The sequence below is a fragment of the Athene cunicularia genome (genome assembly GCF_003259725.1).
Source record: "Athene cunicularia isolate RWA chromosome 2 unlocalized genomic scaffold, athCun1 chr2_part1, whole genome shotgun sequence".
In the NCBI taxonomy this organism is placed as follows: domain Eukaryota; kingdom Metazoa; phylum Chordata; class Aves; order Strigiformes; family Strigidae; genus Athene; species Athene cunicularia.
In genome coordinates, this window is record NW_020799095.1 from 45,649,412 (window position 1) to 45,664,474 (window position 15,063).

At 35.2% G+C, this 15,063-nt stretch overlaps 1 protein-coding gene across 1 annotated transcript in view; it reads right to left on the reverse strand.

Annotated features, from left to right (window-relative positions):
• The window catches only part of ACTR3B (ARP3 actin related protein 3 homolog B), a 28,147-nt gene that overhangs the window by 10,521 nt on the left and 2,563 nt on the right, over nucleotides 1–15,063 (reverse strand). Inside the window, exons 2-9 of the mRNA XM_026843144.1 lie at nucleotides 9,935–9,990; nucleotides 8,027–8,151; nucleotides 6,915–7,025; nucleotides 6,440–6,535; nucleotides 6,175–6,282; nucleotides 4,768–4,911; nucleotides 3,988–4,161; nucleotides 1,261–1,353 (exon numbers count right to left, since the gene is read on the reverse strand). Coding sequence (XP_026698945.1) covers nucleotides 1,261–1,353; nucleotides 3,988–4,161; nucleotides 4,768–4,911; nucleotides 6,175–6,282; nucleotides 6,440–6,535; nucleotides 6,915–7,025; nucleotides 8,027–8,151; nucleotides 9,935–9,990 — 907 coding nt within the window. The remainder of the gene's footprint in view (nucleotides 1–1,260; nucleotides 1,354–3,987; nucleotides 4,162–4,767; nucleotides 4,912–6,174; nucleotides 6,283–6,439; nucleotides 6,536–6,914; nucleotides 7,026–8,026; nucleotides 8,152–9,934; nucleotides 9,991–15,063) is intronic.

The window sequence follows — 15,063 nt, forward strand, 5'->3', positions numbered from 1 at the left end:
TCTGCACCTATACGCTGTTTTAAACAATGAGAACAGAGATGTTCATCCCTTTGCAGTAACCTTGCAAGACAGCAACTATTAGCATTAACAACTACTGACATCTATCATTACTTTTAACATGTAATTGTGTAACACTGTTTAAGTAACCAGGCATAATAGAAAGTTATTTGTCTGCCAATTATGGTGAGGAAAGAGTAACTTAATCTCAGTTTTTAAATATCACTTTTCAGAAGCCAGTACTAATTCCTACCCTACCAAGCAATAAAGCTGTTTTTCTATGGCAGCTTTGGACTCTTGGGGAAAAAAAACACAGACCCTAAGCACAACCAAACAGTAAGAGTTTCCTAAAATCTTCTCCAGTGTACCTAACCTTGAATCCTTTGAAGACATCTACTGCTGAAGCACTATGTCTCATTCTAGATTACAAAGTATGTTTACTAGACCATTAGAACAGACTGCAAAATTTTAATAGTTACGATTAGCCTGAGATACAACTTAGTTGGAACTTAACGCTAGTTCTCATAGGTGAGGAAAACTACCAACTTCTACACAAGCAAGCAAATCTCCCGATATTATATATAACTTTACGTGGTTATTTCCAAAAGGGCACTACTGCTTCAGAAGCAGAAAACAACCAGGAAGCATAGGATGTGCTGCCAATACAATGAGAGCTTGCCATAGGCTATGCCTGTCAGACCCTTCCTTCCTTTTCCTTTCTTAAAGGATCTGTGACAGAGCAATCTCTGGGCTATACCCTGGGCAAGTTTAAGCTGTCTCCTAAAGATGTGAACTCTTCATGTACTTTATTACCGTGTTCAATACTCAGCTAAAACTGCAGCCAGTAGGCAGATATAAGTAAAGACTATGAAAAAAAATTATGTTTTTGAAACCTCTACTTAATAAAGCAGAGGTCAGAGGAGAGTGAGAAGGGCGAGACCATGATGTAACCCTTAAAATGGCAAAAACCAAAGGCCTTCAAGCACAAGAATTCACATTACAAACGTCAAATAACATTCCTCTGCCTCAGTTTCTCAGGGACAATACTTATTATACCTACGTATCAACCCACTGTTACAAATATCCTTTCTTTCAAAAAGAAAAAGCAGCAGTTATCAAATACTTTTCATTCAGAAGTGGCACTTTGTTTAACTTGAACTTTATTCAAAGTTCACATTTCTCATAGTGGAGGAAGTGATAGCTACGTATATGCTTCATGATAATGATGTTGATATCTAGTCTTCAAATACTTATATACCATACCTTATATAATGGACGCCGGACATCAATGGGACAGTTCTGTATAACTTCATCAACTACATCCGAAATGGATTCCATAAAATCAGGATTAGCAAACTAAAATGAAATAGAACAGAGATTAGGTTTTTTTCCCCAAAAATGGAGAAACAAAGAGGCAGAAGTGAGACTGTAAAAAGATTTTTGTAATAGTACTTTTAAAGGAGGTGGGTAGTAATCCAAGTCAGTATTACTCCTGCACACATCTTATTCTACATTATAACAAACCCACTCCTGTACAAGGGAAATGAAAATTCCTTTTTCTTCTGAGAAATTCAGATTCTTTTCCATGGCCATAAATTCACTGTTTATATGCTATTGATCTCCTATTGTATATGATGTGAATTTGAGTTCTCCTGCAATATTAAACATACTGTTACTGTGCAATACAGTCCCGTGTTTCCTTTTAAGTGAAGTCAAAAATATTAGTGTGCAAACAGGAATGTTCCCCTGTAAAAAGTTTTCAACCCTACTAAAATACTTGTGTTAAATTCCCACCAAAAAGTCTTTTTTTTTTTCCAAGCACACAAAATTTCTAGTATTCAAAAAAGCATAAATAATCTAAGGTCTTGAGTAGAAGTCCCCATAAATGCAAACATCAATGCAGTGCTAAAGTAAATCTCTGCATGTATAAATACTAGAGAGTCAGAGTTGCTAATGCTAGAAAACATTCTTGGACTAGCGGCAATTTTCCATTTAAAACTAAGCATGAACTTTTTTTAAAAAAAAACAGAACAGTTCGTAGTCTAGGTTTTGCCCTTTCAGAGATTAAACTTTGAGAAATTCAATTAATTATCAATACATAATAATATAATATTACAGCTATATTATTATATAACTTTAAAACTTTTCCAGAGGTGTAGAAACTATTGGGGATTTACATCCCAAACAAGATGAAATATCTAACTGGAGGAATATCAAAAGTCTAAACACAATTACATTGAACTGAAAGAGAAATTAGCAAAAGGAGTTGGCTTGGAGATCAGGACCCATAAAAATTATGTGAATAATCCCCAAGAATTTACAGTAATTTCCATAGTAAGAATTAATCATGAAAGAAGCTAAAACATGAAAAGCAGCCACATAAATGAAAAGAGAAGAAAGAAGCAGTGTTGCTTCAACACAGAGTTCTCATCTGAATGAGCTAGTCTGGAAACTTCTCCTGAGCTCTCCCTCAAAGATATTGATAAAACAGCAGGGCAAAAGGAATAAGTAAAAAATGAGAGTTATAGCATACAAAGCAGAGTATAACATGCTCCAAGAATGGGGACAAGAGAAGTGACATGTGAAATTGCAGTCTGCTAACAAATACCATATGGTTGGTGAATAGTAAGTAAAATTTACCTAACTGACAAAGCAGAGAAACAATCTGGATAACTACAAACCCCAAAGCCTAACTTCATGAGTACCAAAGACTTCAGAACAAATTGTTTAAACCGCAAACAGGAAAAGATTACAAGACAGCTTTACCAAAGGCAGCTTTTACCTAGCTAACTTGATACCCTTTGAAGTGAGGAGTTAATGAAGTCCAGCAAGAAATTCTCTTTGGATGCAGTATGTATCATCTAGTGTGTTTTTCTTGTCTAGAAAGTCAGTTCAGGTTTGTTGTTTGTTTTTTTTTTCCCCCAATATAGAGCCAAGAAACTATCAAAAAATGAAGAAAATGGAAATTAGTCCTTTATCCTGTCCCCTTTGAAGGGACTATGGAAAGAGAAGCTATTAAAATGACGTCTGACATGGGATTCAATGCCTCCCGGTAAGATCATATGGGTAAACAGCAGGGAGGAGAAGCTATTTAGCCCAGAGGTTTAATGCTGGCACAAGATCAGATGGCTACAAACTGACCACAAAGAGATTAAGGCTGGAATTTAGACAAAAGGTGAGAGAATGAGGATTTTTTGTATTCTTCCAATAGGAGCAGAGTAGACAAAGAGTAACTTCTTCAGTGTTAATGTGGATCTTGATTACATTTTTAATAGTATTGCAGGTTCAGGGTGACTGCAATAAACTCCATGGAGTGCTTAGGAATGGAGAGGACCTTCTCTACAATGCTGTAATATATTAAAACTTGACTCTTTCCCACAATATTCTGAAGCTCACTCAAACTGAACTACCAAAAGCCAGACAGACTAAGTATTTTAACATTTCCCAGAACTGTACATGTTACTTATGACCACACCAACAGAGATTTCAGTGGACTTCCCTCAAGGACAAATTAAGTATCCATGCTTTATAAAAAGACTCAGGATCAAAAGTCAGCACCCAAGATTTAAAATATTATCAATGCAATGCTACCGTGCAGAGTAGTGCCCAAAGGGACTGGCAAGATAATCAAATACACAGTATGAAAGCATACCGGTTTAAACTAGTGCTGAAAGGAAGAAGGTAAAAACTACATAAAATCTGGAAATTCAAACAAGTTCTTATCAATTTTAGATTGCCTTTAAAGAAACAGAGTAAAATATTTTAAAAGTTACATGAGACGTTAGAAAAATAGTTATCTGCTGTGCTTGTGTTTTTCTGTGCTGAAGTTATCTGAGGCAGTACAAGGCTTCCAGTTTGGAGACTTACTGGTATCTTGCTTCCACGTGATGGCGCACTGGCACCAGAAATTACAGTACTTCCCCCCTGCCCCCTCTCTTCTCTCGCACAGTAAAGTTTCTGTAACTCCATATTGCTAGTCCCTATTCTTACCTCAGGATGAAAAAATATTTCAGGTCCAAGGAACCTTTCGTAACCAACATCTATAACAAACTTGGTTTTGTTGATTGCATTGATGCCAGTATACTGTTTGATCCATTTTCGAGGATCTCCATCATACTTGGCAAATTCTTTCACTATGTCAGGGCAAATGTAACAGTATTTCTCCTGTTAAGAAATACAATGCATTAAAAATTGACAAAATAATTATTTCATCATTGAATTAAAGTATAATATAATCTGAAAACAAAAATATGTGATCATTCTTACAAATGGGGTTGTTGAACAGATGTTCTCACCCAAATGACTACTGAAGACTCAACCCTACAAGACAATGCACATGGTCTATATTTCAGTAAGACTGCTCACTGTCTCATCTAGATTAGTCTCTCAAAATGAAAACATCACAACCAATAGGTCTATGATGATAAAGAAGTTCATTGGCAAGCTTTCATTGCAAGATCGAACCCTCACAATCATCCTGACATTACACATTTTTTTATTAAATTAAAAAGCAAATGTTAAACAAATCTAAAGCTTAAAATGCTGATTTAATCTGCAGAACATATTCACTCCAAACAGTCTAGCATGAAGATTTTCTTCCTCTTTCTCCTTCCCCCGCACTTGATTGGATAAACCACCAGAAGCTTGCGTAATTACAATATATTGCCTACATTTGCATTTTTAAAAGAGCCACTGGCAACTTGTTAAAGCCAAAAAAATACCTCAAAGAGTTTTAGTTATGTATTTGTTAAGATATAAAGAAGGGTGTACCTTTATGGCTTTTGCTGTCTCCAGAGATTGTTCAGGAGGAATTCCCACCTCCCTTTCCCTTAGGAGCTGTTGAATGAAGTAAGTAATATCTCTACCTGCAATAGGAATATGTTTGATGCAACTTCCAATTACATAGCCTTCTGCCTATATAGGAGGAGAGGAAAATAAATATTTAGGGAAAAACCTACTGTGTATCAATAATAACAGACAAACTAATGCTTATTGTTATCATACGTTGCTTTGATTTTTAATTAAAATCTCGAAACCGTACGATTACTATAAAAATGTGAAACCCACTTCAAAATGGTTACTAGTTTTATTTAAAAGACCTCGATGATTACACATAAACAGATACTGAGTATCTAATAGATACACAACTGGTAGACACAAAAAAAATCTTGCACACGTTAGAAGACAGTCTGATCAGATGGTTACTTTTAGGCATGATATTAAGAGCAACCTAATATAAATAGACCACTCATCCTGTTTGAGAGTGAAAAAATAACAAGTATAAAAATTAATATAATTTTTCTTGTCTGAGAATTTTAATAAGTCATATCTAATGATAACCACAAAAAAAAAACCAAGTTTGCTGAATTTTTTTCAGGATGCATTTACCAAAAACACTGGTATTGCTTAGCCAACATTATTTCTTCCCTTGTCTTTTTTATGCCGTTCCCAGCATTTCCCACGTGCAAATACTGCGAAGACCAGGTTAATACCAAAATGCAAGATGAAGTTAAAGGGAATAAAATTTTAATTTCTAAAATAACTGATCATTCAAGCATACTATATGCGTCAGAAATACACAAAATGACATCAACGGAACAGATGTCAGTATGCACAGATAATTCTGTATTTTTAACATCCTAATATATTTAAGCTCAACCATGTATATGAACATGCATTTATACAAGCTTGTAGTTGTTTCCACACAAACAGATTTCACTAACTTCTAGAATACAATATATCATGTAAGAAGCACACATTGTCAGCTATATTAAAGCAATCAAACTGCAGGACATCAAAAAAGTTAGGACATTTATTGTCAGACATTAGTGGCATGCAGGAGATCCAAAACTGTGATAAGCATTAATATTACACAGAACTGCGGAATCACAGTAACAGAAGACAGTTTTACATGGAAATAGCCTTTAAAAGATGGCTTGACAATTCCTTACTGTGACCTACCTACAGTCCGCAAGCAAGCAAAATCAATTGCAAATTAATTTCACATAACAAAATACATACTTTACAAAACAATGAAGAAAAAAATCTCAAACAAACAAGCACCAGAAAAAACTTTAAAATAACATCTGATTTGACACTTCTTTTTTAAACCTATAGTAAACCAATCCTGTACTTGTCCAAACCACTGATAATTTCAAATTGCATCCTGCTACATACCACAGGAATTACATGGGTCACTCCATCACCACTATCGATGACAATTCCAGTCAAAGTACGTTCTCCGACCTGCCGTGAAGTCCAAGAGGCAGCTAAGGCCAACACTGCCTACATGAGAAAGGGTTTATATTTAGAAGCAGGCAGAGTGTGCTAATTTACAATGTCAGAAAAAACTGTTTCAAGCATTTTAGACATGTGCATATAGACAACTATACATACTGCAGCTACACTGCACACATTAGAAGTATATAGTCACTTTTTTCACCTGAACAGCAATGTAAAGTCCTGGTATATTAAATGATTCAAACATGATTTCTGCGAGATACTCTCTGTTTTCTGGCGTGTTCAGTGGAGGCTCTGTCTACAAGAATAAAAAAAAAATTTTGAAAAAGCACCTCAAGAGAGTCTTAAGAGTTCATGTCTTGATTAGCTTGGTATGGTAATCAAACTTTTAAAATTCTCAGTGCACTCAAAATAGAAAATTTCAAACAGAATTTAGTTTAAGCATTAATTGAAGTTTTTAAAAAACAAAATCCAACCTGCAGTAGCCTGAACAGAATTCAGTTATAATGCAGCTTTACGGATTATTTTCCTCCTCCCTCCTCCTACCCCCCACCCCGGCTGCTGAAGAAATAAAAGACATATACTGAGAAAAATACTCAAAAAACAAAGCTACTTGTGCTTGGAACATTATTTAGTTCGCCTCTTACAAAAATATTTTCTTACCCAGTCTAACTCACCATTAAAAAATAATGATCCTCAGGTTCAGCTCGTAGGTATTTAAAAATGACCTGCTCCATGAATCTCTCCATGAGGTCCCAGTCTTCAACAATACCATGTCGTATAGGCCACTGAAACAAGAAAAGTTGTCAACATACATACAAGGAAAACCAAACCCAGAAACAGGAACAGCTTAAGTGTCCAAACCATTCCATCTTCTGTAAGAATGAAAACACGTCATCTCGTGGTTAGGTTATCAAATCCTCCATTCTGATTTTAATTTAGAGGCACTATTTGAAGTTATCTCCTGCTCCCAGGTACTTCAAATTGTGATTCTATCTTGTAGGACTAGAAGCCAGAATCCAGACTCTATTCCTAATACTGCTATTGCTCTATTGTGGCACTATGTTTTAATCTCCTTCTGTACAAATGTTATCATTTATAAAGTTGAGAATCATACTTGGCTTCAGTATGCCTTCTAATCTATAAAAAGAAATAAAGACCACATAGGCTATATATTTTTCAACGAAAATTCTGGCAGGAATGATGTTTACATTTTGTTCAATGTTAAGAACACAGCTGACATTTAAGTAATACAGTAGGATGTATAAAATATGATTTTTTTCCACATAATTCATAAGCCGGTAACATTTTGTAAGTACAAGAAGTCCTTTACTAGAGTATGGAAAATATGATTCACAGAAAAGCTGCATTGAAGACAGCCCTCCAGAAAACAATTGTGACATTCCCTGAAGCAAAAGCATCCAACGCATTCCCCAGTTCATATGCCATGTTAGGAGGATACACTTTTAGCAAGAATTTAAATACTCGCTGTTTACGACTATTTTAATAGCTAATAATTTTGAAAACAGAACAGCTGCACTATATCAATGGATATTTATACAAGGGTTCAAGCACCAATCACGCAGGACAGCACTAGTAAAACAGACGTTTAAAAAAAAAAAAAAACAAACAAAACCATGAACCAAATCATGCTATTTTTAAAAAAGCAACAAAAATACTTTACAGAAACGCAAATGTGGCTTCAAAATATCTATCAAAAAGTCCTAGAACACTATATAACAAAAATCTGAAACTCCGGGAAGACTTCTTAAAAATACTCAATGCTTACCTTTGTAGCATAGGTAGGTTTATCTATGGCTTCATCTCCTATGAAAAAGTCCAAATCATCAACACCTTTCATTACCCTCCTCTGAGCCTGGTCACCTACTTTGGCTGATTCTCGGATTGCAATGCCTTAAAATAAAACCCAAACAAATCAAACCAAAATTAAAACAGCTAAATACCAAGTAATGAATATTTACTTAAGGATTCTTTTCCAGAAATAAAAATTGGGATATAGAAAGCACAGTTTCCAGAAAGTAGAAATTACATAAGCGATCCATTGATAAGCCAATATAGCAGAGTTCATTCTCACTGCATCACAGAGGATTCTGGTCACCCATCCCTCAATGTAAATAATAACACACAGGAAATCTTAAAAATGTATTCCATTACAGACTACAGCACTCACTAAACCTGCACAAGTGCAACATTCCACTGGAGATACTCTAAGTCAGTAAGCAACATGATCTTTTGAGTTTCAACTCTAGAATTAAGCGCACAGGAGAAGAAAAACTATGTACTTCAGAAATAAGTATTGGAGTCATTATCCTGGTTGGCAAGAAGGAGGAAGGGGGGAGGGGAGAAATCAATTTGCAGCACTACAGAGAAATCTTTGGAGACACTTAGGCTTCCCATTAGCAGGCTGCAACTATCACTAAAATTATTAGATGATGGCTGCTATAGGCAAGAAGATGAGACAGCAAAAAAGCAAATTTGGGTTATAAATAAAAATGGAATAAAGTACTCTTAAAACATAACCTTATTTATATCCAGTTTTCTTTTAATAGGTCATAATCAGGATCTAAATAACATACAGTAGAAAACACAGACTAGACAGGCATCATCCACCAATGTAGCAAATACTATCAGCACCTAAAATTATGACAGGCAAACAATTCTTTTGGAAATACATTTAAGCCCCAACAAGTTTATAGTTTTATAAAACAGAATTTATAAAAAATTCACAGGAAACTCCTGCTATCCGACCTCTTTAACATAAGACATTTAAATCTTTAACAGCGGTTTAGGTCTGAATTTTTTACAATACTTAAAATAGTAAGCCTATAACCAGTACTTCAGCTACAACTGGTAAAGAGTATGTCCCATGCCACCTCTTTGGGCCCAGATTATTATTTACTTCTACTGCGAGTAGCTACAAGACAGTCTAGATGCATTAATAAGTAGTTAACTGATGAAGTTCTCAAAAAGTAAAAGACAATGTTGAACGTAACTGGAGATAAACATGAGATAACAGATGCCATTAGACATATATAAAGTCAGGGCTACTATTTATAAATATATATAGCATTTGAGAGAAACTATTAAGACAACAATTAAAATCAAGAACACCAGAAAGGTACAACATTTAAGCATTTTTTTGTACATTAATCTGCTCAACAAAAGCACGTTACCATTTTAATTAGTAAACACACACCTGAAAAGAACATTTCCTAATAGGAAGAACTTTTTTGAATATTAAACTGTCTACGGTCCCAGACAATGCAAATAAGGCAGACACCACCTGCACTTTAGTATTTAATTTGATTGGAAGCTTTCCCCAGATTATCCGGGCAGTAACCATGGTGTCAGGTAGACAGGAGGTAAATTGCATTCTGTCTACTCAAGAGTCCTGTAAGAAAAATAATGGAGATAAAAAGGAAATTGGACAGGAGTTCTCTTCATCTTTGTCATAGCAACCTAGAGCTGATTTAATGAGCAACAGTCCTACCTAACCACAGACAAGGAATTCTGTTTAGCTAACTCTAGCCAAAGATGCTAACGCAATGAATATCACTTTTCAGATGGACCGGAGACTATGAAGGCTGAGTTAGGAGTTGGAAAGCATGTCATTTGCTCATGAAACTGCTCAGTGATATGGTGTGTATTAGAATTTGGAGAAACAAAAATTACTCACATGATGGGATAATGAACTGAGGTTCTGTATTTCCTGCATAGCCAAGTTTCGTATACCTAGAAAAAGAACGATCATAAGGTCATTGGATGCACTTAGATGTGAAAAAAGAAAAAACTATTTTCAGTTCTCTACACTTCTTAAAGTCAAGGCCAATCGCATACCCAAAATCTACATTTTCTGGGTTACGCTTTCAAGTAGTACCCTGCTAAGAAGAAAACTCAGAAGTGGTAAATATTTTAGGTGTTATTGTCAGACACCTTCAGCTTATAAATTTTGGCAGTTTTTTCTGAACTATGAAATCTGAAAACTCAAGTCCTACTTTCTCCATCTTGGTAACCAGCTATGACAAAAGATAGGCAGGCCACATTCCATTGTTTGCTAAAAAAAAAAAGGGCTGTGCAGATGTTACCTTTCAGAAAGCTACAATGACTGAAGATGTAATTAAGACTTTGCATATTTGTTTAATATTGTCAAAACACAGAAAAGAAAAAAAAATAGTACATCTTATGTACAAAACCACAGTTCAGAACTCTAGCTGCAGTTCTGATACAATTCTTTTGCACAAACCACTCACTTTGTCACAGGTACAGTATCTGTGTGTGGTAACACATACATACTACACCAAAGTAAGCATGCATTGATAAAATGCTTTAGAAATGGGCAGCAGATGGTATGAAGCACTGTCTTTCTCTTACAATACACATATAATACCTGTTTTAACAAGTAAAGGATCAAGAGGAAGAAGAAACTAACTTGGGGATAAAAAAAGGGAAATTTTCACACAAAACCTTAAATCTTTGCATGGTGTTAATGACTGAAAGCTAGTTCAGGTCTTCAGCAACTAGAAGTAATTAACATTCTAGACTATGAAAACCAGCTCTAATTCCTAGGGGAAAAAAAAAAAAACAAACCTACACAACTAAAATTCAGAAGCAGATTTAAAGAAAAAGGGAAAACCACAACAAAATTAATGGAATGGTTGCAGAGACTGAAATAATTCTCTAATGTTGTCATTAGATTGGACTATAATAATAGCATGATTTGAGGGAAATTAGCATTATTCACATCCATTTTTACCATGAAAACCTAAACCCATGACAGTCTTAAATGCGATCAACCACAACCTAGGTCCTAAAGTGAATTTAGGGTCTTTGTCTACAGCCTACTCACAGTATCTGCAAACAATATATGCCACTACTAAAGCAGAGGGTTGCTTCTTCATTAACAGCTTCTCCCCTTTATGGAGTGTTTGGTAGAAGAACCTCACTAAGGTCAGTTTGCTTACATAAAGGAAATAAATCAAAACTGAATTAGCAATGACCTTGGAATTTAAATATTATATTTTCAATACTTCTTCAAATCTATAGCTTCAATAGACTTCAAATAATAGTTAAAAAAGCCTTTTCCCCAAGGCCAAAAAGAAAAGGACTGTGTTTTGAGGGCAAGGGTTTGTTTTATTTTTAATCATCATTATATGGGAATATGCTTTCAGTCTAATCCAAAATGTTTATGCACACTTTCTGTGGCTCTCAAAAAATATAATCAGGACATTAGTCTTATTTGTAAAGAAGGCCATTACTACTAAGAATTCTTTTTATGATTATTATTGCATAGTTTCTTCACATTTTAGAATAAGGTCTACCTGGGGAATATTGTTAAAACATAACAAGCAACAACAGGAGTTACACTGGGATTTAAGACGTACTACAGGACACCTCCTCTTCGGTTCTCTGAAACAGGCTTTGCTCAAATGCACACAGCAAGGACCAAGGAAACCGGTTCTGCATTCAAGAGACCTAGTTCTAAGACTAGAAATGGCCATCAAGCAGAAACAGCGAATACAAACATATATACACATATACCTAATCATGTAAATATGGATACATACTTTTTATACCATTTTTATGTATGTGTGTACATAGAGATATGTAAAACACTAAGGTTTCCTGAAATATAATCAGAACTCACTTAAACTAAACTCTGGCTGAGAGATGAGTTCAGTTCGCCATCTTTTCCCCCTCTACACACATGTTAAACTCACACCTACTCACAGCATTAAAAAGAACACACCCTCTAAAAGTCAATTTGGGCTATCAGTCTGCAATAGCTTTACCTTCCCTCTCAAGTAGGGATCAGAACCCCCTACTAGAAGAACTTATAAAGTTACCAAAAGCCTATAGCTCAGTATTTTATTGATCAGGTTTTTTATTAGCTGAATTAACCCCAGTTAAAACTATAGAATAAGCTTATACCTCAGTGAAAAGTAGTTCTCTTTTCAAAGAGCACATCTCACAGAAGATAAGACCTGGAAAAATTTCTTTTGTATGCCATTAATCTATACTAGAACTATGAGAATAACTACATTCTTAGTTGAACGTTGGAAGCAAGCGGAAAAACACCTGTTAAAATATATGTTTTGGATCAAACAATAAATAGACCTGAAAAAGCAGCCATATTTCAGGTGCTTTGACAAAACCAGATGGAAAGGATACTCAAAACTACTCTCAAAACCACCGAGGAAGAGAAGGAAAAGAGACAATGCAGTTGTGCTGCCCTTTCTTATCCAACAGACTATTCACTGAGGACATGGCAGACTTGGTCCCAGATTTTTCTTCTGGCCAGCAGAACCTGAACATATTCTACCTTCCAGAGGCATACCCAAGAGTCCATTAAAGTGTTTGGGTGACCCACTTCCAGGACCTCCTACAGAGACTGTTCCCTTTTATACAAGATATTTAAATATTCATTGACCTGAAAGGCTCTGGACTTAAACAGTTAGAGAGGTTACCTGGTCTCCAGTCCCTTCTCCAATTAATATTTAAGCATCTAAAACATGATTTTCTTTCTCCTGGGTTACAGCCTAGAAGACTAATGGTAATGCAACGTCTTGTGATCTGTAAATTACAGGCACAGCTGTAGGGAGCATGTCAGTATTCCAACTTAATTTCATTAAAAGTAACAGATTTATTGCCAGTGAGATAGGAACGTACTGGAAACTCTCCAAAATATAGGATACTGAAGACTGAATTAAAGATTAGTAGAAAACTGATCAAATAGGCTAAGGTTATTTTATGCAAGGGTATTTGAAGAGACTTCATATTTTTTAAAAAAAATTTTTAAAATCCAAAAATTATATAAACAAGCAGTTTCCAAAAATAAAGATCAGTTTCTCCCAGGTGATTAGTTAGTACACAAATCAGTTTCACTAGCTTTTGCTTGAGGAATGGTAAGTCCTAACCCTCCTTCTCTTCTGAGGTCCTACCATGAAAAAACAGAAAAAAAGTTACATGAAAAAATTACTGCAATGATGTACAAATACACCAAACTTGGAAGCAGATACTGCACCCTCAACCATTTTAAAAAGCGGCTATGTATTTTGGAAAATTCTTACTAAAGCATGAGAATAACATAATTAAGGCATATAAAAAAAATCATAAACTCAGGAAGTTGCTATATCCATCTCAAAATACAGAAGGGACAATTTTTTCCTCTCGACAAGTATGCAAAAGACCAAAGCCCAGCTGTGAACATTTTACCATTTCCTCAGTTTCTACTGGTTTTTGCTCTAGGTCTTTAAAACATGTTACATCCACAAAAAAAAAACAAAAAAACAAAAAAAAAAACCACCAACAACCACACTCTGAAGAGATAGATACGAAGTGACTGAAAACAGAAAAACACTTTAAGAAAGTCCTGTAAGCAAACAAAAAAATTAACCTTTGCAAAGAGAACACATTCTCTGACAACTAAGATGCTAAATAACTAACAGTTATTACTGCCAGGACACCTGTGATGCCATGCTGCCATAAACAGACTGTATTATCATTATTACAAATACACCCAAGAAACTCACAACACGAGTTCTTCATAAAGATGTGGAAAGGCACTTGTGAAATGAAGGAGAATGTAATGAAAGGAATAGGAACGAAAAAAGAAGGGATGAAGGAAGAAATCTCAAACAGAAAAAAATAAATCTTTTATGTCTGTCCAGTTTACCCAAGAGCACCAGCAGCCACTACAGGAATAAAGTGCACATTAGAGCCACTGGGGTTTTTGAGAGTCTAGCACTTTACAGGACTAAAGCCTGTGATTATAAACATCAGTTAACCCAGGCTCCTTACACCCAGAATGGCTATTACAGTAATGTCTGTTCACAAGTCTCACATGTAAAGAGCAGAGGCAATACCTGGCTAAAGCCACTTATTTAGCAACAGAAATAAAGGGAGAAAATGTAACTTGTTCTGAGATTCCAGATATCTTTAATAGCTCAGCAACAAAAAACACCCTAAGTTTTAAGACAAGTCCAGCTCATTCTCCTAGAAATCAAGTATTTAAGTTCATCAGTAAGACTGTGCCAAAGTAATTTTTTTTTTTTTTACTAAAAGGAAAATGGAGTGACTTCAGTAAAATACACCCACAATAGAAGTATTCCTTAGTGTCTGCAAATACACACACTGAATAGAGGGGTATTTTAAGACATCTTTGTTTCGCACACCCACCTACTAGCATTCTGAGGTCCCACAGCTAAATGCCCGTTAATAAAACTAGTTATGAAGTTTAAAGCTACTTAAAGAGCAACACCAAAAAGGCCTGGTAGTCCTACGAAACTAAAAATAGCATGCCCTTCTCCCCAAAAAGATTGACAGCAAAGTGTAAACTGATCACAAGGAAAACCTCATGCAAAGGAAATAAAGATGTAGTGCATCAAAACTGAAGAACAGATAATTTTCAAATACTAATGGAAAAGATGATAGCAAATTATTACCACTTTCTGCAAAATTTATGAATAAAGACTGAACAGTTTATGACAAAGAAAGTTCAGGTCATCTCTCCAATAGAGAAGAAGGTTATCCTGTCCTCCTATGATGGTATGTTTTTTCGCTGAAGGTATGTACCTATTTTCTATACACTTTTTGTTGCTTTTGTTTGAGAAATTCTAGTGGTTTACATGACTGAGGCCTATGGCTGCAAACAACAGTAAATTAAACCAGGCTTCTTACACACAAAACAACAACAAAAAGCATCTTTTCATAAACTTCTTAAATCCCCTTCCATGAAAAGAAAAAGTATTAGTGTCTGGACAAAGCACCTCATTCAGCATCAGAGATTTAAGTAGAAAAGTGTATTTT